We start from the raw sequence: 25,312 nt of genomic DNA on the forward strand, positions 1-25,312 counted from the left end.
GTTTATGGTATTTTTTTATGGCAGGCTTAGTGAACTAACACATTTAGAGATAGATAGATGGGTAGATAGGTACATAGATAGATAGAATAGAAACATACATAGATACATAAATACATACATACCTAGATAGAAAAGGCAGGTGGATGCCAAAGCACTTCACATAGTGGTAAAAACAAAAGGATTGACATTAGATTGGTATAAATATTTTAAAAATCTATTGTCACTTGTAAGGGCACTGGCTGTTATTACCAGTTGGCAAAGGGGAGTGGGACAATGCAAAATTTGGGGCTACAAAAGCTTCCAAACAGAGTCATAAGTCAATTTGCATAAACTGAAAACTGGTAACAATTTTAGGTCCAAAGACAAAAATGTGTCCCAAAGCGTAATGCCTTCTAATGCAAATATCAAGGAAGTCCTGCATTCCCTAGTCACGGACTTCATGCGCAGTTGCCTTCACAGTGTCGGCAGATTTCTCATACCCGTCCGAGGTGGAAAGGCCAATAAATACTCTCCTTTATCATGTTTACCTCAGCAGTTAGAAAGATGAGAGTTGGTCAGACAAGTTCGTCTGAAGCTCTCATCCAAGTACACGCAAAAACACCTTGAAATTCATTTTTTTTACATTGTTAGATTTTTTAATTGTTGTTCAATTACAGGTGTCCCCATTCCGCCCCTTACTCTCCTCCTGCCCCACCCACCCCCCTCCCACATTCAGTTCTCCCCCAACCCATTGTGTTTGTCCTTGGGTCCTTTATACATGTTCCTTGACAACCCTTCCCCGAATGAAGTTTTAAAAAACATTTCTATTCCAGTTTATTTTGGAAAATATTATTATATAACACATTAGACTAATTACCTACACTACCATTTAATATAGAATGTGGACTAAAATAGTCTCAATTTATCAAATAAATATGGATCTAGTCTTAGCCCTAGTATTTCAATATGCTGTTTTGCTGTGGTGGCGCAATACCACTTTAATATCTGAGATATAATTTAGTGTCCTGTAAATGCATCTTTCTTTGTTAATGTTTTGCTTATAATTTTATAAATTACAGTTCTGTAGTGGTAAGGTAATTCATATCTTGGACATAGTGCTAAAATGATGGAGTGGTTCCATTTTTGCTCGACAATTGCTCTTTTGATTTTTTGCATTTTCTGATAGCAATCATGTTTATTGGCCCAATGTTACCATAAAGAATTCTAAGTGTTGCAATGTGGTTACTTGCATCATTTATTAAAATATCCCCCTTTCCCCCACCGTTCCTGTTCATTACAGCATAACAATGTCTTATTGATTTTAATTGGAATTTCAAATTCGTGAATGCTAATTTATGTCAATGCACCAACCGTAAATTACCTCCCTGCTCTTAGGCAATGACTATACAACAGCAAACATCTGGAGAAAAAGAGAGTACAATTGCTGTAATCATAGGGTGTCGCATGTTCTCAATGAACACACCAAATCTCAGCATGATTAAGGTAAAGATTTCTGGTCCATTGAGCCAGTACATCAAATTCAACCAAAACCCTACTCCTAAGCTTCCACGCATGGACACTGAACGGCTTATTGCAGGGACTGAACAGTTAACTACGTATTCCTTCCCCATTTGATTGGAAAATCTTTGTCCATATAACCAAGAGCACGTACCCCTCAGCTTTTACATATGCTGCCAGAAAATCTGGCTTTTCCTTGTCTGGAACTCATCTAGCTGCAGACTGGCCAACACCCCCATTTTTGGATTAGGGATAGACTTTGACCCAAAGAAGTTTGAAAGAATCCTCAGAAGGAAGTAGATTCCGAGAGCTGGAGTAGGTAGAAAGGTTAAAAAAATCTAGCAGAGATTCCTGGCTGGCATAGCTCAGTGGATTGAGCTCGGGCTGCGAACCAAAGGGTCGCAGGTTCGATTCCCAGCCAGGGTACATGCCTGGGTTGCAGGCCATGACCCCCAGCAACCACACATTGATGTTTCTCTCTCTCTCTATCTCCCTCCCTTCCCTCTCTAAAAATAAATAAATAAAATCTTTAAAAAATTTTTTTTAAAAAATCTAGCAGAGATTCTAACAGGCAATTTGCTTAAATAAATTTTAAATCTTCAAGAAGGATATCAGCTGGCCCTGAAAATATTTCCTTGAAAAGTCTTCTGTTATCTCACTTATATGTGGTATCCAACGAACCAAATACACTGGGGAACAAAACAGAACCAGAGGCATGGACACATGGACAGACTGATAGCTGTCAGAGGGAAGTGGGGAGGGGGCCTGGCTGAAAGGAGCGGAAGGGATCAGCCAGAGAACATGTATGTGACCCACCGACAGATGGCAGTGTTGGGGTGACCAGAGGGAAACGGGAGGGGGGCTGGGAGGAGGTGGGCAAAGGCAGGGAAAATGGGGATGTCTGCAATTGTGTCCACAGTAACAATAAAGTTAAAAAATAAAAGTAAATAAAAGTAAATAAAATCTTCATGTAAATGTGGCACTTGAAAGCAAAAGTATCAAAATGTTCAACCTTTTTGACTCAGAAATCCCACTCGGGGGCATGCACGGATTCTAAGGAAATAATTCAAGTGAATGTTGTTATGGCGTGTAATGTACAACAGCGAAGAAAACCTGAAACAATCTCCAAGACCGATGTTTAATAAATTATAGTACATTAAACTCAGTAGACTGCCGTGTAGCCACTACACGTTGTAAAAGCACATATTTTACAGAGTGCCCAAGATTCCCGCAGACAAATCACACAGTCTGCAACTGAAGTGACTGGAATTCAGCCGCGGTCCCCTCTGTTTACAATATTTTCCTTAAAAGTAGGTATGGGGAAATCATTTTGTGGTTGTTTCCTGTATCCTTTTAAGTAACGGTTCTGTCCCCACAGTGCGCTCAGTGCCCGATGAAATAGCCGTTCCACTGTAGGTCACTGGGATACCGTAATAGTCTGCCTTTGTGTACATGTTACTTCACTCTCTAGCATGGCTCATCAAAGTGTAGTGCAATTTCAAACTGGGGGCCTTCTTTTTATATTTCACCCAGCTTTAGTCTGTACAAAAACCTGATGTGTATGAAGAGATTAGCTTTTGGAGGGCTGGTTCTGAGAAAAAAGAACTGATCGTTTTGTTTCTGAATACCTATTTTTGTATGTTATCATGCTCTTGTAAACGAGTGTGTTCTTTTTCTGTGAACAGCAAATGCTCTTCATTAAAATACAGTACATGTATTTCAGAGGGTTGGAGACAGTAGTGGTCAGTTAATGGCCTTCAATGGACAAGTGCTCTCAAAAGCTGTTCATTAGGATTCCAGATTTGTTTAGACTGCCTGTAAGGCAACTGGGCCTACGTTATTAGTGAGAGTTGTTTAGTCTTCTCAGAAGCAGCTTACATCCAAGATTATTGAAAGTTATTTTTTCTTTTTTTTTTAAATTTTATGTATTTATTTTTTGAGAGGGGAAGGGAGGGAGAAAGAGAGGGAGACAAACGTCCCTCTCCATCCATGTGTGGTTGCCTCTTGCATGCCCCCTACTGGGGACCTGGCCCACAACCCAATCATGTGCCCTGACTGGGAATCCAACTGGTGACCCTTTGCTTCGCAGGCCGGCACTCAATCCACTGAGCCACACCAGCCGGAGCTATTGAAAGTTTTTCAGGCCATCATAACATGACTTACCTACATTTAATAATAACTTTATAAGAAGTAACACGAATAATTAGAGCCCTAACAAAGGAATTTTTAACAAGCCATCTCATGGAATGATGTCAAATTACAATCTGTTCATCTGAATACTTTTCAGGTGGAACTGAATCCTCGTGGGATAAGGATAAGATGCAGTCTCCTCTTGCTGCTCCTGGACCCCAACCTGGAATTACTCATGCTGCCCTGGCTGGCCAGCCAGGCCTTGGGGGTGCTCCGACCCTCAATCCACTGCAGCCGAACCACCTGCTGACCAATAGTACGTACACGGTCCTCCCAAACCTTGGTGTGTTACGAAACATACCATGCAAGAACCAATGGAAACCTTGGGCCATCGGTCCTAGTCTGTTTCTCCCCAATAGGATTTAAAATTTTAAGTCAGAAGGGTACGTAAAGAGGGATTTAATGGCAAGGGTAGGGGCTTAGCCACGGTTGGTTTGCAGGCTGTCATGGCGAGCACTCTGGACTCTGAACCCAGGGTAAGTGGAGGGTTTACAGGGTTGAGATGATTGAAAATTCATGTAGCAGAGCAAAGCTGCCTGGGAGATCATGTAGCGCAGCTGTTAGGAATGTCGGCCGTACTCATGTAAACAGGGTTGAAGTTCCACATCTTTTGAATTCTGTACCAGTTTTTGACTTTGGAGAAGTCACCTAACTTTTCCAAGTCTCAGTGTCCACCAAAACAAAGTAGGGGCAAAAACATACCCACTCGTTATGGTCATTGTGAGAACTAAAGTAAAGGAAAAGAAAGGAAATGCTGTTAGCAGTGAGTTACATACAGTAAGTACTGTATAACTATAACTATTATTATTACTCCATAAATACACTACTGCCAATGGCTACAAATCCTGGCTTAGCTAATGTTTTTAGGAACTTCAAAGCAGGTCTTCTAAACATTGCTTGACTAAAATCCTACTTTTCTTATAGGAAATCTGAAGAGGGGGTCCATTATTTCTTTTCCTAAAACTTTTGTTCTCTCACTAACATCGAAGATTAAGAGAGCAAAAGAACTGTTAGATATTTTAATATGATGTCCCAAATCTTAATGAAATTCATCAGTTATTAAGTTATGGTGTCTTACTTTAGAGAGGTTTAATCTCAAAAATGAAATCTCCCATAAAAATGGAATTTTTTAAAAGATTTTATTTGTTTATTTTTAGAGGGGAAGGGAGGGAGAAAGAGAGAGAGAGAGAGAAAGAGAAACATCAATGTGTGGTTCCTGGGGGTCATGGCCTGCAACCCAGGCGTGTACCCTGGCTGGGAATCGAACCTGGGACACTTTGGTTCCCAGCCCGCGCTCAATCCACTGAGCTACGCCAGCCAGGACTAAAAATGGAATGTTAATTAAGCAAAGGCAAATGAAATGAATACCAGGACAGTTATAAATATTATGTTATGAGAAGTAAAGCAAAGTACTGATTAAGGTGTTGTACAGGAGGGAAACTTAGAGGACTCTGGTTTGCCCTGTAGAGAGTAGAAACAGTCACTCCTGTCCTCATAATAAGGCAAAAAGTGGGATCAACAACTCCTTGAAATCCATGTCAGGTTGAGCTCACTGGGGACAGCTAACCCCCAAACTGGAGAGATAGGAAGATGCAGAGAATCAGCATGTAGGGAACCAGCTCAGCATTGAAAGGGTAACTGAGGGAAGGCATGTGAAAATTCGCCTTATGCTTCTGGCAGGGGGAGAGGAAAAGTAACCATATCAAAATGTGCCCGGTGCATCATCTTCTTAATAAAGGCCTTCCCTCCAAGGAGATTACTTTATTGGAGCTGAAACTAGGTGGTTTCACCAGAGCCTAGCTGACCCCGGGGGAAAGGATATTCTAAACTTGTAGCAATTGATGTGAAAGGGAGACACACGGTTCCAAACGTCTGAGTTTTCTTCCTGTGGAAAGAGAATTACCAAACTTTAGTCCCCTCTGGCCTTCCTGTCTCACCTAAGAAGGAAAAAAGCTGAATAGCACTTGTGAAAGTTACAGCCCAACTACACTGGCTTTCTCAGCGACTGAGATGAATCATAAAATCAGAGAGTGCTTATCCTTCCCGCACATTCATTGTAACAGTGAATTAAAACGGAAGGAATTCAAAGCCTTAGGCTCTGTTTAATATGGATTCTCCACGGAAAATGAAAGACAGCAGCAGTGGGGGGAGGAAACTACCACTACTAATACAATAGGTGCAGCAAGCAGGGTACACAGACTAACTTTCAGCCAGACAAACACAAAACTTCACACTAGAGACTGTATACCTCAGTGCACCTCCCTCACCACATTATTGCTGGCTTAAAAAAATGGAAAGTTGTGGGAAAGGCAAAAAAAATCACACAGTGGGAAGAAATACAGCAAGCATCAGAACCAAAATGACATAGAGCAGATGTTTTAGAATGATCAGACCTAGAATTAAAAATAACTGTAATTAATATACTAACAGAATGGAAAAAGTAGAAAACATACAAAAGCAGATGGGAAATTTAAGCAGAAAGGTGGAAATTCTAAGAATCAAAATGAAATTTTGGAAATCAAAAAGTGTCCAACAAAATGAATGCTTTTGATGGGCTCACCAGTACACTTAACGTGTTTAAGGAAGTAATTAATACACTTAAAGATATGATCATAGAAAGCTCCCAAATTGAAAAGCAAAGCAAAAAAAATGGAATAAAAACAAACAAAAATCAGAACAGAATATCCAAGAGCTGTGTGGCAATTACAAAAGGTGAAGCATGTAACATGTAACAGGGATACCAGAAAAACAGGAATGAGGGAAAATAACAGAAAAAATATGTAAAGTAACAAGACTAAAAATGTTTCTGAAATTAATGAGAGCCACAAAACCACAAATCTAGGAATCTCAGAGAACACTAAGAAGGATGAGTATTCCATTTCTATGAAGATTATAATCAAACTGGAAAACATCGAGAAGAATACACACACACACATATGCACACATGCATATATATGTACACATACATATATGTATATATATTCTTCCCGATGTATATGTATATATCCATATATGTATGTGCTTACATGCACATATATGTATATGTGTATTTGTATATATGATCTGCATAGGAGTAGAATATACATGCATTCCACTCCTATGTAGATCATAGTCAAACTGGAAAACCAAGAACAAAAAGAATATCTTGAAAGAAGAGAAGAAAAACCTTCTTACCCATACAAGAACAAAGACAAGAATTACATGGCACTTGTCTTCAGGACCCAGGTAGCAAGAATAGAGTGATATAAAATATTTAGTGTTGAAAGAGAAAATATCCACCCACCTAACATTCTGTATCTAGGGAAATTTATTTTTTAAAGTGAAGAAGAAATAAAGACATTTTCAGCAAACAAAAGTTGAGGGAATTAGTGCCTGTAACAGCTGATCAGCCCTGTAAGAAATGTTAAAAGAAGATCTTCAGAGAGAAGGGAAATAATATAGGTCAGAAACTTGGATCTATGTAAAGAGAGGAAGAGTGTTAGAGAAGGGACAAATTAAGGTAAATCTATAATTTACAAAGTGTAAATCAGGAAGAAAGAGAAAACTTGAATAAACCACATTACTGGTAAGGATATTGAATCAGTAATTACAAGTATCCCAAATAACAAAATCCCAAGACCAGATGGCTTTACTGGTGAATTTTACCAAATTTTTTTTAAAGATTTAAGGCTAGTCATTCTCAAACTCTTCCAAAACACTGAAAGGAGGGAACATTCTGAAACTCCTTTTATGAGGCAAGCATTATCCTGATATCAATATCAGAAAAGGATACTACTAGGAAACAAACTATAGGCTGATATCTCTGATAACAATAGATATAAAAATTCAATAAAATACCAGCAAACTGCATTCAGCAGCACATTAAACAGATTAAGAGGGATTTACCCAAGCGATGCAAGGAAAGTTCAACATATACAAATCAATGTGACATATCACTTTAACAGAATGAAAGAAAAGAATCATTTTATCATTTCAAAAGACACATAAAAAGCCCTGGCTGGCGTAGCTCAGTGGATTGAGCACGGGCTGTGAACCAAAGTGTTGCAGGTTCGATTCCCAGTCAGGGTACATGCCTGGGTTGGGTTGCAGGCCATGACCCCCAGCAACCGCACATTGATGTTTCTCTCTCTCTCTCTCTCTCTCTCTCTCTCTCTCTCTCTCTCTCTCTCTCTCTCTCCCTCCCTCCCTTTACTCTCTAAAAATAAATAAATAAAATCTTTTTTTAAAAAGACACATAAAAAGTGTTTGACAAAGTTAAACATCTATTCATGATTTTAACACTTAACAAACTAGGCATAGAAGGAACAAATTTCAACAAAATGAAGGCCATATATGAAAAGCCCACAACTAATATACTCAACAGTAAAAAGTTGAAAGCATTTCCTCTAAGATCAGGAGCAAGACAAGGGTTTCCACTCTTACTACTCCCGTTGAACATAGTACTAGAAGTCCTAGCTAGAGCTATTAGACAAGAAAAAGAAATAAAAAGTATCAGAATTGGAAAGGTAGAAGTAAAATTAGTTTCTACTTGCAGATGAAAAGACTTTTTATATAGAAAAATCCTAAAGACCAAGCCAAAAAACTGTTAGAACTTACCAATGAATTCAGTACAGTTGCAGGGTACAATATTAACACACAAAAATCAGTAGAGTTTCTATACACTAGCGACAAATATTCTGAAAAAACTATTTAAGAAAATAATCCCACTTACCATAGCATCAAAAACAATAAAATACTTAGGAATAAATTTAATCAAGGGGGTGAAAAATTTCTACTCTGAAAACTACAGAGTATTCATGAAAGAAAATGAAAATGACAAATAAATAGAAGAATATCTCATATTCATTAATTGCAAAAATTAATATAATTGAAGTGTCAATACTACCCAAAGTCATCTATAAGCCGTTTGGAAATGCACCACCTATCAAGATTCCAAAGGCTTTTATTACAGAATTAGAAAAAAAAAAAACTCCTGAAATATGTATGGAACCACAAAGACCATGGGTAGACAAATATATTTTGAGAAAGAAGAACAAAGTAGGAGACATGACATTCCCTCTTTTCAAGCTATACCAAAAAGCTACAGTCATCAAAACAGTATGGTACTGGCATATAAACAGACAAAAATACCAGTGAAACTGAATTGAGATCCCAGAAATAAACCAAGCCAGTATATATAGCTAATATTTGACTTTAATAACTGGTGCTAGGAAAATTGGATATTCACATGAAAGATGAAAAATTGATCTTAATGTATACCACTCATATAAATTATCTCCAAATGGATTAAAAACTTAAATATAAGACCTGAAATCATGAAACTCCTCAAAGAAAACTTAAAGAAAAACTGTCCTTGACATGGGTATTGGTAATAATATTTTAGAAATCACTGCTAAAACACAAGCAACAAAACAAACAAATGCAACTGCATAAAACTAAAAATCTCCTACACAGCTGAAGAAACCATGAACAAAGTGAAAAGCAATCTATGGAATGGGGAAAAATATTTGCAAGCCATACACCTGACAAGGGTTTAATATCCAAAATATATAAAGAATTCCTACAACTCCATCTAATTTTAAAATCAGCACAGGACCTCGATAGGCATTTATGCAAAAAATATAGATGAAAGTACGTGAAAAAGATAGTCAACATCGCAAGTCATTAGGAAGATGCAAATTAACACCACAATGAAGCATAGTTTCAATCTGTTAAAATGGCCGTCATCAAAAAGACAAGGCAACAAATGCAGACATGGATATGGGGGAAAGGGAACCATTGTGCACTGTGGTGGGATTGCAAATTGGTAGAGCCACTATAAGAAAACAATGTGGAGGGTCCTCCGAAAACTAAAATAGAACAACCATGTGATCCAGCAATTCCACTTCTGGCAATATATCCAAAGGAAATGGAAACACGAACTTGAAAACAGATCTGCATCTTCACGTTTGTATCAACATCACTTACAATAGCCAAGACAAGGAAACAACCTAAGTGTCGATTGACAGATCAATGGATGAAGAAGTCATGACACGCACACATGCACACACACCATAATGTTATTCAGCCATAAAAATTGAGCACATTCTGCCATTTGCAATAACATGAGTGGATCTAGAGGGCATTATGCTAAGTGAAATAAGTCAGAGAAAGACAAGAAGCGTGTGATGTCGCTTATATGTGGAATCTGGAAAGAAAGAACTTACGGAATGAGACAGACTTGCGGGTACCAGCGGTGGAGGCAGAGGAGGAGGAGTTGGAGGAAGGTAGTCAAAAGGTACAAACTTCCGGTTATAGGATGAGTAAGTGGGAATGTAATGTACAACACGATGCTGTAGGGTTAGTGCTGTGTGATATACAGGGGAGCTGTTAAGAGAATAAACCGTAAGAGTTCTCATCACAAGGATAATTTTTTCCCTTTCTTTCTTCTTTCTTTTCTTTCTGTTGTATTCCTATGAGTAGGTGGGTGTTAGCTGAACCCACTGTGGTAATTATCTCACAGTATATGAAACTCAAAACATTATACTGTATAACTTAAACTTACAGAGTGATGTGGGTCAATTGTTTGTCAATAAAACTGAGGGAAAAGTTTTTAAAAATTAAAAAAACAACCAAGCTAAAAAATATATATATATATTTCTTATTCTTAATCTAACAAATAAAATTATGTTCAAAATAGCCCTGGCTGGTGTGTGTCAGTGGTTTGAGTGCTGGCCTGTGAACCAAAGGGTCAAGGGTTCGATTCCCAGTCAGGGCACATGCCTGGGTGGCAGGCCAAGTCCCCAGTAGGGGGTGTGTGAGAAGCAACCACGCACTGATGTTTCTCTCCTTCTCTTTCTCCCTTCCTTCCCTTTTCTAAAAATAAATTAATACAATCTTTAGGAAAAGAAGAAATTACAATATTAAAAAAACAAAACAAGGCAAACTGACAACAACAATAATAATGGAGACTGTCAGAATACCAACCAGTTACAATGGATTTGGTGCCTGAGTATAGGATTGGTGAGATATTACGGAGGTCAACGTGACTTGGAAATTGAATGTGGCATTTCAGAGGGAGGACTAGAGTATTGCTGAAGTTTGTAGCCTTTATGGTTAGGAGCAAGTGGCGTGATGAAGTTACATAAACATTACAGGATTTGCCAGAATACCAAGATGTGTTTAGAACAACACTTACAGTCGCTTGCATGATGTCCTTGAGGCAGGCAGGAAAGAGATGACCCATTTTTGTAATTTAAAAAAAAAATTTGTTTTCACTACCATACTAATAAAAAGTCTTTGTACATTTCTGGCGTGTGACTGAATGAGCCAGATTGCTGGAGTGTTGTGTACTATCGATGGCTCCAATGTAATGTTTGCATGTTTGGGAAAAGGTTAACTTACATAATTCAGTATTTGCCTAGGCTTTGCATATGCAAAGTGTTAGTGTCCTGCAATGTAAACATTAACTTAGAGTATAGGGTGCTATAGTCCAATGACGGTTAGTTATTATAGATCATGAGCTGAAAGGGTGACTTTTAAACCCTTCGCAATCATTTGAAATCTTGGATACATGAGATTTTAAAAGTGTCCATGGACTGTGAAATTCTGTTTGTAGTTTGCATTTAGTTTGCATGTCATTTGGATTTTAACCAGGCATAGGGCCCCATCCAGCCAGATGGTGTCAGGGTGATGTTGAAAATCTTTGGAGAATAAGGAAAACTTATTACACTGCCCAGGAAATTGCCAATTGAATAAAGGCTTATTTAAGCATTTGAGTAGTAAATGGAGACACTAGGGCTACCTCTCCTGTACAGTTTGATCAATTTGCTACCAAAACACTGAGTACACAAAGAATTGAAGTCTCGTATTACCTTAGCTTGGTGGTAAATGAGAGCCTTATATAGAAGCCTGTTTCAGTCATTGATGGTCGTTACGAATTGAGCCTGAAATGAAGGTTTTAGGGGAAAGATAAACAGTGATTAACTTGATCTATGTTATGGGATATGACATCATTATAGCAAAGTTGTACGATGGGTAAAGTAGAAAATGCATATGCATTGAAGTAACTTTGGAAGGCTAACTGAAAATAAATTTCCAGTTTAACAGGGGATGCACGAGGCCATTTGGAATGCAGTGTTTACACAGTTTTGAGGTTTCACTGATAAATTAATCATCATACAACATATGTTTCATAACTGAAAAGTTCAGTTTGGTAGACTGCTCCTAAAAAATGTCTACATAGTGAGTCATAAGTGAAGTGATAGGAGAAGAGTTTACAATGCTTTATTAATATTCTCATGGGACTGGGGCTCATAGGGTACACAGAGTATGTTGCCCTTCTTGGATTCCACACAGATTTTCAGTTTCTTGCTTTTTAAAATCTTTGTGTAAATTTTTTAAAGATTTTATCTATTTAATTTTAGAGGGGAAGGGAAGGAGGGAGAGAAACATCAGTGTGTGGTTGCCTCTCCCGCTCCCCCTGCTGGGGACCCGGCCTGCAACCCAGGCACGTGCCCTGACTGGGAATCGAACCGTGACCCTCTGGTTCACAGGCCTGCGCTCAATCCACTGAGCCACACCAGCCAGGGCAAAATCTTTGTGTAATTTTGATAGCAGTACATTGCGTGACTGTCTCTATCAGAAATATTGATGATTGCTTTTTATTTAGAAGTTCCTTTCAGATGCTCCCTTTAGTGTTGTATGAGACCTATGCTATCTGAGGGTTTTTTTTTTTTTTTTTGCATTATGCTGCCTGTGAATAATTGTTTTTATGGCTTTAATTCAACCATCATTGTTGAACCCAGCAGATGGATCTCAAATTAATTAACATTATTTCTCCATTCTAACCTCTTTTTTTTTGTCCCAAATATATGCATTTAGAGTATTTGTACTACTGTTGTTGTTGATTGAGGAATGAGATTTAGGGTGTCTCTGAATATATACTCCCTGTAGATTCGTTGTTGTTCGCTTGCTGTTGTGATGTTGGAGGGGGAAAGGAGGATAGCAAAGAAGAAAAAGGAGCGTTATTAATAGTTGTCAATTGCATATAGAACCAACATAAACATTGGTCATCAGAGAATTTCTATCATCTGTAATAATTTAGGAATATTATAGGCAAAATTGTCTTAGAACATCTATGTATCTGGTTTCTGGGGCAATAGTTCAAAATACATTGTAAAGCCCTAGAGTTTACTTATAGAGTTTACTCTTTTTCATTAAATAAAATGATCTGTGGCTTAAAGACTTTTGCTCCTTTTATGAGTAAAAGGGCAGCATCTTAGAAATACTTTGGAAGTGAGAGCAAGAACAAGGGTTATTGATATATAATAGTATGTAGACATAAGAACTTTTATTTTATTTTTTATTATTGTTTAAGCTGTTACAGCTGTTCCCACTTTTCTCCCCTTCCCCTCCCTCGCCCAGCCCCACCCTGTCGCAAACAAGATAGTAACAGAAGCTTAGATACATAGAACAGACTGACAGCTGCCAGAAAGGAAGGGGAGGGTGTGGGAGGAAAGATGTTGAAAGCAATTACCAAAAAAACATTTATTTTAATCTTTACCTGAGGACATACTTATTGATTTTCCGGGGGGTGGGGGGTGGGGAGAGAAGCATCAATGTGAGAGAGAAACATCAAGATCAGTCGCCTCTTGTATGCTCCCCGACCATGGATTGAACCTACAACACAGGTATGTGCCCTGACCAGGAATCGAACCCATAAACTTCCAGTTTATAGGATGGTGCTCCAACCAAGTGAGCCACAGTGGCCAGGGTGAGATAGGAACATTTGTAGAATTATAAACAAGATGAAATCCCAAAGATAATATTAATTGCCCAAAGAGATAATAAAGGATAATAAAAGTTGAGTTTTTAAAAATCCAACAAGAATAAATTATTTTTTTTCTTTGCATCAATTTTGCTTGTGATTTTGATGTGATTTCCCCTTGTCAAAATAATTTTACAGAGGTAATAATTTAACATGCACTGTCTCTTTTAGGACTGGATCTGCCATTTATGATGATGCCTCATCCTCTACTTCCAGTTAGCTTACCTCCTGCATCAGTTGCCATGGCAATGAATCAGATGAACCATCTAAATACTATTGCCAACATGGCTGCTGCAGCCCAGATTCACAGCCCACTCTCCAGAGCTGGGGCCTCTGTTATAAAGGTAAGAATCATGATTTAGAAGAGGACAAAGGTGTTAATGACACATAAATTTTAGTAAAATATTAGCAATACTACTGGATCTTTAGTATAAACCTAGAACTCATTGACCCAGTTGCTTAGCATACAGTATTGATGAATTTGATTTCTCACTGGGCCTGCTGAGATGTTTTGTTTTTTTTTTTGTTTTATCGCCGCTGTTTGTTTTCAGTGATGATCACAGCTCTCACTTTTAATACTGACTTCCTGTCTTTCCATCCTGGGCAGTGCGTGGGAGGCGTGGCCAGCCTAATGACAGCAAAAAGTGTGCAAAAACCAGTCCCATTGCTGGAGTGACACAAAGTACACACTGTATATCTTTTTGGTGTTTGCAAGGCCATTGTAGAGCAGTACTTGACCTTGGATATGACGTTTAACCTGCCTGAACTTGTTTCCTCAACTGCAAAATAAAGGTCATAGTGCTAATCTATCCTTTTTATGTGATTGGCTGTTGTCTGGAGAGAATTGTGAGGAAAACATACGCCTAAAAAAACTCTGAAACATTAAGCAAATAGTTACCATAATTTAGCACTTTATTATCATAATGAAAAATACTAATTTTCAAAATTCCACGACCACCGGGTGATGAAGCAAACAATATTTTATAACCTTCCTTGTGTCTCCCATTAGTTCGGCGTGTGGACTCTCTCCTCTCTTTCCAAGTATCACGTGAAATAGCCTTTAAAAAAAATCTTCCCCAGAGAATATATTTATTGATTCTAGAGAGAGGAGAAAGGAGAGGGAGAGAGTCATCGATGTGAAGGAGAAACATGGATTAGTTTCCTCCTATGTGCGCTCTGACTGGAGATCACACCTGCAGCCTAGGTGCACGCCCAGACCAGCGATCAAACCCGCAGCATTTTGGTGCATGGGATGATGCTCCAGACAACTGAGCCACGCGTCCAGTGTGTGAACTAGCCTTTTAATATATTTTTTACTGGCAAGAGGAGATCACGCAAGGGCATGTAGTTATTCAGAGCAACCCATTTTTTGAGTCTTCATTACTTTATTCAACAAATATTCTATCTTTAATATGTACATGTCATATTGAGCAATACTGGAAGTCGATAAATAAGATAGTCCCTTATCTAACAAAAAGGAGACAAAAAACATGTACAGAAAAATGACAGCATACTCACAATTATTAACGACCACACCTAAAACAAAAGCAAAAGCAAACTAAGCAAACAACTAGAACAGGAACAGAACCACAGAAATGGAGATCACATGCAGGGTTATCAACAGGGGAGTGGGAGGAGGAGAGAGGGGGAAAAGGTACAGAGAATAAGTAGCATAGATGGTAGGTAGAAAATAGACGGGGGAGGGTAAGAATAGCATGGGAAATGGAGAAGCCAAAGAACTTATATGTATGCCCCATGGACATGAACTAAAGGTGGGGGGAGGGGGTTATGGGTGGGAGGGGTGTGCAGGATGGAGGGGAGTAAAGGGGGGAAAATGGGACAAATGTAATAGCATAACCAATAAAATATATTTTTAAAAAAGACAGTCCCTGGCTTCCAGGAATTGCAAACTAAATGTGAGACAAACAACAAATCCCCATGCGAACTGCACTAACAAGACCCGCTGTGATGGACAGCAGACAGAGTCACCAGGCACGGAGCTCGGAGAAAAGAACTGGCGGGGGGGGGGGGTGTCACAAAAGGCGTTAGAGCTGATAGAGTTGAACTTGGCCTTGCAGTACTCATATGCTTGTAACAGACGCACATGGGGGGTGAGAAGAGTGAAAGCAGAAAAAATATGGGATTCTGGGCATTTTGTTTGATTGCTTTCCGGTGTGAGAAACTTCTAACATGACGAAGAAACCTTATAACATAAACTTTGTAGGAAAGGAAAATAAACATGGATACATTTGTGTTAAACTGTCTATATTTCTATGGCTAAATATTTGTGTAATTCCTCCCCTCAGCCTATCCTAGTAAATCATAGGCCTGTTGTTTGAATATATGATCAGTGTCTAAACCAAGAATCAGAGTTGTCTTTGAGGGAAAAAAAGCATCAACAAACAGTATTTAAAAGATGGAAGAAGTTTCCCGTCATTTGAAATGGGCTGGCTACTAAGTATTTGTGACCCCGCACAAAACTGGGAAATGGTGACATGATACTCTCGGCAGAGGCATGCCTAGGGCTCTTCAAAAGAATATTCATTTAGTTTTCTTAATGACAACTAAGTCAGACTGAACCAGGTACATTTCGGTTGAATGGGACTCTCAGTGTGAGAATGCAGCTCATGACTGGGATTTGCTTATTGGTGCTAATGAAGATGAAAAGGGAAAGAGAATGGTCTTCTTAAATAATCAAAGTATCATTAGTGTATTAAAGCAGTATAACTAGATTTTGGTTTAATACTTATTTGTCTATTTTACATGCAAGCTTCTTAAAAAGAAAGAACCGAGCCCTGGCTGGTGTAGCTCAGTGGATTGAGCTCGGGCTGCGAACCAAAGTGTCGCAGGTTCGATTCCCAGCCAGGGCACATGCCTGGGTTGCAGGCCACGGCCCCCAGCAACCGCACATTGATCTTTCTCTCTCTCTCTCTCTTTCTCCCTCCCTTCCCTCTCTAAAAATAAATAAATAAATCTTTAAAAAACACAACACAAACATAAATTTTAAAAAAATATGTTGTGAACATAATTTTATGTTCACAAACATAAAATTGGATACTACTTTTTAAAAGTTGAGATTTGGTCACAGGCTTAAGTCCTGCCAAATTCAGAGAAACCATATTATGCTGAAGAAAAGTAAATCTTCTTTCATATACTTATTTTCAATAAAATCCATTGAAAATAATATATTTATATTGTAGTCCCTTTTATAAAATGTCTTTTCAATTCTGTAGAAGCAGATTTTCATCACAGTATGATAGGGAAATAAAGAAAAAATTGAAGTGTGTAGTGAGAGGCTTCTTTTTTTAAAAGATTTAATTTATTTATTTTCAGAGAGGGAAGGGAGGGAGAAAGAGAGAGAGAGAGAGAAACATCCATGTGTGGTTGCTGGGGGTCATGGCCTGCAACCCAGGCATGTGCCCTGGCTGGGAATCGAACCTGCGATGCTTTGGTTCACAGCCCGCACTCAATCCACTGAGCTACGCCATCCAGGGCCTAGGCTTTTTAACATAGTTGCCAAGTTTTGTTTGTTTTTGTTAAGGTGCTATTGTGTAATAGAAACATTATTAGTTTTAAAATAATAATAATTCACAGAAAATACCATAATTAAAAATCTTCTAATTAATTGACACATGAGTGTTAATATGGTCAAAGTTTCACTTCTTTCAAGAACAATAATCAACATGATGGTAGCCACATGATGTCTACCTATAAAGGCAGAAATTTCACACTTCTGTTGAACTATATTTCAATAAAAATTTGTTTTCACCATCATTCTTCATGAATTACAGCTTCAAAGTTCAATCTATTAGAATCCTGCAGGCAGTAGGTGGACTTCTGTGTTGAGGATACTACTTGGAGGACAGAGGAACTATTTTAAAAAAACACATTTTTTTCAATTTACATTTACAGATATTTTATCCTAGCAGTTGGGCATAAAACACCCACATAGTTAAAATTTTAAATTAGTATCATGCTCCCTGGCTTGCATAACTCAGTGGATTGAGCGCGGGCTGTGAACCAAAGCATCGCAGGTTCGATTCCCAGTCAGGGCACATGCCTGGGTTGCAGGCCAGGTCCCCAATGGGGGCCATGTGAGAGGCAACCACACATTGATTCTCTCTCTCTCTTTCTCCCTCCCTTCCCCTCTCTAAAAATAACTAGATAAAATCTTTTAAAAAAATTAGTATCATACATTGTGTTACCAAAATATTGGAAGTCACCACATACTTATATTTACCATTTAGAGATAAACTGTCCTTCCAAGATATGAACGATCAGAAAATGCAATATTTACTATTGAGAAGGAAATGTCATCACTATGAAGTTTTATTTCTTTCTGACAAATCCATCTAGTTGATGGTATTTTATTATAATATAAACTGAATGGCTTAAACAAGAGAAGTTATTTGCCCACGGTTTTAGAGGCCGGGAAGTTCAAGATCAAGGTGCCTGCTGATTCCATTCCAGGTGAGGGCTCTCTTCTTGGTTTGTAGATGGCCACCTTCTCACAGTGCCCTCACGTGGCAAAGAGAAAGACAGAGGAAGCAGTAGCTTTCTGTCTCTTCTTATAAAGACACCAATTCTGTCAGGAGGGCTCCACCAGCACCACTCAAAAGCCCTGTCACCAAATACCATCACATTAAGTATTAGAGTTTGAGCATATAAATTTTGGGAGGGCAGACTGTCTGCCCACTGCATAGACAATGGAATGTGATTATAGTGTCACCTAGGCCGGCTTCTTTATAGTGAAAGGGCTGTTAGAATTTCCATTCTATATCCCTACTTTCTGCAATTAAAAACACAGCTACAGGAAAGCAAATCTAAATTAGAAGGGGGGGGGGGGTGCTTAGGGTGGCACAGGTAGAAGAGAGTATAAGGGTGGATAAATAGTAATGAAAAATACAAAAAAAACTAATAAACATTTGTACAAGTAAAATCTCACAATATGCAAAAAAGCAGTTACAGAAATGAAAAAAAAAAAACACCTTAAAATACACAGTAAAGGATTAGGACACATGACCAAAAAAAAATTATGAAAAAATCACAGAAAGTGATACCAAATTTATTGGTTAAATTCTTATTGTTTTCACACCGTTTTTACTTTCAAGTGAAATTTTCCCTTTTTTCCATATTATTTGAAAAAATCGCTGGAAATAAAAGGAACGGCACACTGTGGTATCGAAATGAGGTTGCAGAATCCTTCAGAAGCACCCGCCTGTCTTCTTTAGCATCATTCGTGTTAAATTGATGCCTGTACCTGGTCAACGATCGTGAGCGGTCCCCACAGTTCCCTTTGGAAGCTGGCCTTGCACTACGTGCTTTGACTATCAGGACTATGATACACAGAGGATGGCAAGTTCGTGAAGGACTGGCTATATGAGCCATAATTAAGTCTCAGCATTTAGAATTGCTGAGGAAGGGGCCTGGGGACACCTATTTTAATATTTGTCTGCTTAAATTTTCCCTTCTCCCAAATAGATCTCCCTTTCTTTATACTTTGTTTCTATGTTCGCACAATTTCTACTTGAGTCTACATTAAAAAACGGGTTGAGCTAATCTCTCAACCATGTGAACTCTTCATAGTAATTCAGGTAGGCCAATTTGGCATTTGTTAGTAAGCACATCTTTTTTTAAAGATTTTATTTATTTATTTTTTAGAGAGGGAAGGGAGGGAGAGAGAGAGAGAGAGAGAGAAACATCAATGTGTGGTTGCTGGGGGCCGTGGCCTGCAACCCAGGCATGTGCCCTGACTGGGAATCGAACCTGCAACACTTTGGTTTGCCACGGCCTGTGCTCAATCCACTGAGCTACACCAGCCAAGGCACATAAGCACATATTTTTTAGCAACTAATTGAATCAGGAGAGGCCACCTCTATCTGGTTTAAAGAGTTTGTGTATCCATCCCTATTTTTTTATTGAGTTCCTGTTATGTATCAGAAGGTTTTTATAATGGGGATAGACAAACAGAATTAATAGCTATAATTTTTTTCTTTTTTTTATGGTTGTTCAAGTACATTTGTCTCCATTTTCACCCCACCGTTTCCCCCCACCCCAACCATCTTCACCTCCCACCCTCGAACCCACCCCCTCTGGGTTCCTTGATGGCCCTTCCTCTATTATCCCCTATTATCCCTCCCCTCAAGTTACTATCAGTGTGTTCTTTATTTCAGTGTCTCTGGTTGTATTCTGCTTGCTTGTTTGTTTTGTTGATTAGTTTCCACTTGCAGGTGAGATCATGTGGTATTTGTGTTTCACCGCCTGGTTTATTTCCCTTAGCATGATGCTTTCCAGCTCCATCCACGCTGTCACAGAGGGTAGGAGCTCCTTCTTTCTTTCTGCTGTGTACTATTCCATTATGCAAATGTAAATTTGCATGTTTTATTTTTTACTATGTGAGACCAGAGTTCCTGAGTCATGACAAGAATCACAATGACATATAGTGATATAAATTTTCCTACATTCTCTTTGCTTAAAATATTACTAATACATGATTTGTTAGTGTGATATGTTTGTCTCTAACTTTTCAGGGTTTTTAAGCGGAATGATGTAGGGTGCAGATAACTGTGATTGCCTCTTATTTGCATATAATATGCATTTTTATAATGTCCCAATCTAGTTGTGTTTGTTCAGATGTTCATAGACTGACACGAAGACAGAACTTAATGTACTTATTCATGATATTTGCCTAGTCCGATACTGTTGAACACTAGAACGAAATAAAAACTCCTGATTCCCATCACAGACTTAACTGTTTAGGGTTTTAGATTTTATATTTGGGTCGGCAGCCAATGGTGGACCTGTAAACCAGCTCTCCGAAAGCAAAACAAAATGAAATTAAAAAGAAAAAAAAACCCCTCTGGTTTATAACATTTGCCAGGTTCTGTGGTGTATGTATTCCTACTGTGACTAATTTCAAGTCACGAACAGTTTAACACCTGACTGACAATGTTACTGAGCATCGAGCAATCGGCTTCAGTTTGTGCGGACTCCAGGCCTTTGCTCTCATTTTAAAGCGCTGTGTGAAATTTGAAATGGTTTTAAAATTATACTCTGCCTGTCAGTCTGCCCCGTATCCATTAATCCAAGTAAAGTAAAATAAATTCAAAATAAAATAGGTCTAAAACCTTAAAAAATGAACAAATAAAAATATGTGTTTCTTTTTGGAGAGAGGGAAGAGTTGGAGAAAGGGGAACAAAACATTGATTTAAAAAGAAACAAAAGCTTTTCAAACAAGTTTACCTACTAAGTTCTATTTCTTTGGAAAATGATAACATGTTAAGTAAAAGTTTGAGAGATCTCTCTAAAGATGAACGTTAAATAAGCAGCTTGTTTTCCAGTTGAAATGATACCGCCTTAATGTAGGCTGATGTCAACTTGGAATGGGTATAATTGCATTTAGGCCTTTGTTCTGCCAGTCTTTAAATATTTCTGCCACAATGTGCAAACAAGTTTGCTCGTTAGAAGTGTTGATTCCTGCAAACGCCCTTAAACAGTGAAAGCTGACACGAGGGCAAATGAACCAGGCTGACTCTTCACCACCGCTTGCATCTATTTTTACTGTCTTTTCACAAGTAGGGCAGAAAACCATAGATTTTTAGGGCTTTCAGAAGTGATGTGCCTTTTAGGAGCTTAGGATTTTTAAGAAATTGTATATCTGCTTATACTTGAATAAATGTCCCTCCTTTCATGGATGTAAACAATTAACGATGAACAGACCAACTGTTCAATATGGTCGCCACCATACACGGCTCTTTCGAGTTAAATTAATTAAATGAAATCCACACTTCAGTTCCTCAGTTGCAACTAGCCGCTTTTCAAGTGCTTACTAGTCACATGTTTCCGGTGACTACTATACAGCACAAGTATAGAACATTTGCGTTCTTGCAGCAAATTTTGTGGGGAAGAAGCATTCTAGGCCATTAATTAGGGTAGGCAAAAAGTCCAGAGTCACTAATAATCCTTGTGGAAAAAGGATAATGCAGACTTAAACATCAGGAAGCCAATTGCGATTAGCCTTGCAGTTGGCCAGAAAAGGTAGTTATCATTAAATACTGGCTGGCTTTCTCATTATTATCACAATTTTCTGTTAGAAAACGCAGAGCAAGAACACAGAATCTACAGATGTATCAAAGGTTTACAATGTGCACAGGACTGTGTTATATCACTTTATCAAAAACAGAATGACATAATCCCCACTCCCAAAAGATTTTATACAATTATATACTGTTTCTGGCCAGAGCTGTAAAATGTGTTGGCCGAGTAAGATACATCTAAAACCAGATTTCTTTTTTTTTAAGATTTTATTTATTTATTTTTAGAGAGGGAAGGGAAGGAGAAAGAGAGAGAGAGAAATATCAATGTGCGGTTGCTGGGGGCCATGGCCTGCAACCCAGGTATGTGGCCTGACTAGGAATCGAACCTGCGACACTTTGGTTCACAGCCCGTGCTCAATCCACTGAGCTACACCAGCCAGAGCTGTTTTTTAAAAACCAGATTTCATTGGCGGCAATGTGGCATAAGGGGTAATAACACGGGCTCCGAGGTCAGGGGGTCTGCCTATATTTGAATCCTGGTTTCACCACTTTGCTATGTGACTTTTGGCGAGCAAATCAACCTGCCTGGATCTCTAAGTTTGCCTCATTTCACAATGGAATGGGGATAGTAATCATACCTACCTTACGGTGTTAACGTACGACTAACTGTGGGCACTGTTTAGCATCTAGTAAGTACTCAGTGTATGTTAACTAATATCATTTGACATTTTCTCTCTATATAGAAATAGTACTAAGAAAGCAATATCACAGCCAAAAGCTAGCCTGAGAAAGAAGGAGAAAGCTGTAACTTCCCCTGTATACATTCCTCTGTGTAACCTCTTAGTACCAGAACCGAGAGTGCCTCCACCAGCAGATGCACAGGCAGGTACTGGTCCCGCCTCCTAGAGAGTATTTGCTTACCTGTAATGGTTGCTTTGTTCTCACTGCCCCTGAAGACGGATTGGGGATCTGGAGGGGACCGCGGATGGGTGCCCAGTGTATTATCAAAATTGATCTGATTTGAATTTTGTTTTAAATGATCTTTGAACATTTACATGTGGATTATTTTGTCTTTAGTTTGAAGCATGAGCATCTCTAGGCCATATGAAAACACCCATAGGCTTTCCTTCCATCTCCAATGGGCATATTAGGCCTTCAATAACTGTGCGTTGCATGAATGAATGAAAACTAACGATTCACCAGATATTAAACTTTGGGGAGTGTTTCCAGTGTAAATGATCATTAGTGAGGCAGGCTTTAATTACAAAACTTGAGACGACATTACAAGTTTCAAACAAATGTTTTTATGTTTTGTTTTTGTGTGTGTGTGTGTGTGTGTTTGCTGCTATTGTTTGGTTTGGTTTCTTTTGGCCAGAACCTAGTTTGGGACTATTGTTACACCAGGCACATGGTCTTTTGTTTTGGCTCAGATTCCTTTATTGTTGGCTCAGCTATTAGCATGTATAGCTAATCATTCATATAGCTATAACATGAATTAGAAATTGCATTATGGTCATGAGGCTGGCAAGACCGCACGTGGCACAATCCTGAGAGCAAAACAGTTAAAATAGCTGACTGGTAGGAAAGTCTGCTTCCTAGCTGACATTTAAATATTGTAAAATACAAGGTTTTTTTAATCCGTATGTGTGGGAAACCTTGTAATATCAGTGTGCCACTGTTTTCTCTGTGCCAATGTATTTAAGACATTTCAGCAGGAAGTTGTTATTTGGCCAATTGTCAATACCATCTGATTAGCTGTGTTTTTTGTTTGCCCGAGCAGCTGGCAATTAATGAATTGATAGGAAATGGTCACAAGGCGGTGGCATTAGCATGTGAACAGCTGGCATTAAAATTAAGTCAGTGCAGAGAGGGTTTTAATTTGATAATTCAAATTCACTGGAAAATCACTAGTTGAGTCTTCGTCTAAATGCTCTATTGAAACACAAAGCTATTGTTATCTTTTAAAACCTGAGAGGAAGACGCACTGAGAATCAGGGGTCGCGCGTGTGTCCGTGTGTGTTTGGGTGGGTGGCAGAGGCCCAGGTCCACACCGTCATTTGGAAGCCATACATTTCCCCACTGAACCATTCATTCTTCCACTTGAGGGCATTTCCATGCTACAAACAAATACTAGGCCTGATTCCCTTAACCTTCTTCCAGAACAAGTTGCTCACATTTACAAGGCCATAGATCACAGATAGGGTGTGCCTATGGTGTTGGCCTCTCTTGGTTACATGTCTCCTGTCTGCCCGTTTCTTGTAAATTCATGAAAACACTGCCGTGTCCATCTATGTCTACTCAAATACTGTGCTGTTGTAAATTAGTGATTGTGGAACAAACAGCCTAATTGTGAAACTCATTCCTCAAGATCTATGAAGTGCCGTGCTTCCTGTAGTATTTGGAAATAACCAAACTTGGACATCAAATTCTTCCTCAGATTTAGCCGTAAGACAAGTTAGCGGCAACAATGAACACACTTTTTATTTTCCTCTGCCTGCTTTTACGATGAAAGCCTGTCAAGTTATGGTGTGCCCCATCTCTGCAGAACTCTGGTGACAGTACAGAAGGAGCACATCAATTAAATATGAAATATGAAGACAAATGCATGAATAAAATATCTAGCATTCAGATGAACGTCCAAAAGCCACTCCTGGGCAACGAAATGCCATTAAATCCTTTAGGAACTCATTAATAGATTAACATTTGGAAGCGTGAGAGTTGAATCCCAATTAAAGATAAGAAGACCAATTACTTATTACATAATACTACAGAATGCTTGGAAAAAGTCAATATGATAAAATATCAGAGGCAACAACTTAGTATTGAGATGGTAGCTATTAAAAGGCCACGGCATATGTACACATACATATAAACACATGTTTAATATGCATGTATTGGGACTTCATAAGTTCTGTGTTTACTACCATAGTTCCAAGGATCTAAAGGAATTCACTGAGATGAAATAAAGATTCTCTGGATTCTCTGGGAGTTGATACTTCAGTGCCAGTAAACTAAATCTTAAACCAAATCAACTCTGTTAATCCTGGTATAAAACTGAATTTTCTAAGCATCGACCTTGCCGTTTATTGAGGTTCAAAAGTACTTTCAAATTACTTGATGTGATGAACATCTCCTTTGACAATTTGGTCCCCCAAAGGAAATAAATAGTATGATAGAAGAGGGGATATCATGTACTGATAAATAGCAATTTGTAGAACATCTTTCTTTTCAGGAATGAGCCTTGAGCTATATAAGTATATGCTAGCAGCTGAGTTATTATTGCAGATAATTTTAATCATTTCAGGGAAAATCGGGGGTTTCATTGAGTGTTTGTTAATTTTGGAAGTCTCCCTCCTCCACTACTTTGAATCTGGAGAAAATTGTCCGCTGTGTTTCAGATGAGCTACAGCTGTTTTCAGTGGGGGCAGGGGCTGGCGAATAACATACACGAAGAGTAACCGGGTTGCAAAAGTCATAAGTGCCAAATAAAACAAAGTCATCGATGAGTACAATTGATTGGGGTTTTATATAGCAGTTGACAAGTGCAGGTTTACAGTTGTGAGAACTCGAAACAGGGTTTGTGCTTGTATTGTTTATTAATTATTATGTTATTTTCCATATGAACAACTGTGAAACTACTTTTTCCCATCCCCGTACTTGCAATTTTCCTTTTTAAGTTCTGTTATTGATTTGTGGCAAATACTGTTAACCCTGTATTTGGCAAATGGTGAGGACATGATCACTTGTGTTCTCATTTGTGATAAAAGAGATTAACTTGCTG

The 25,312-nt window shown here is 38.6% G+C and overlaps 1 protein-coding gene across 1 annotated transcript in view; it reads left to right on the forward strand.

Moving 5' to 3' along the window:
• The window catches only part of DACH2 (dachshund family transcription factor 2), a 420,891-nt gene that overhangs the window by 319,552 nt on the left and 76,027 nt on the right, over window positions 1–25,312 (forward strand). Inside the window, exons 5-6 of the mRNA XM_045847472.1 lie at window positions 3,785–3,943; window positions 13,667–13,839. Of these exons, the coding sequence (XP_045703428.1) occupies window positions 3,785–3,943; window positions 13,667–13,839 (332 nt within the window). The remainder of the gene's footprint in view (window positions 1–3,784; window positions 3,944–13,666; window positions 13,840–25,312) is intronic.

The sequence above is a fragment of the Phyllostomus hastatus genome, unplaced genomic scaffold, assembly GCF_019186645.2.
Source record: "Phyllostomus hastatus isolate PE091 unplaced genomic scaffold, TTU_PhHast_1.1 phas_contig_551, whole genome shotgun sequence".
NCBI lineage: Eukaryota > Metazoa > Chordata > Mammalia > Chiroptera > Phyllostomidae > Phyllostomus > Phyllostomus hastatus.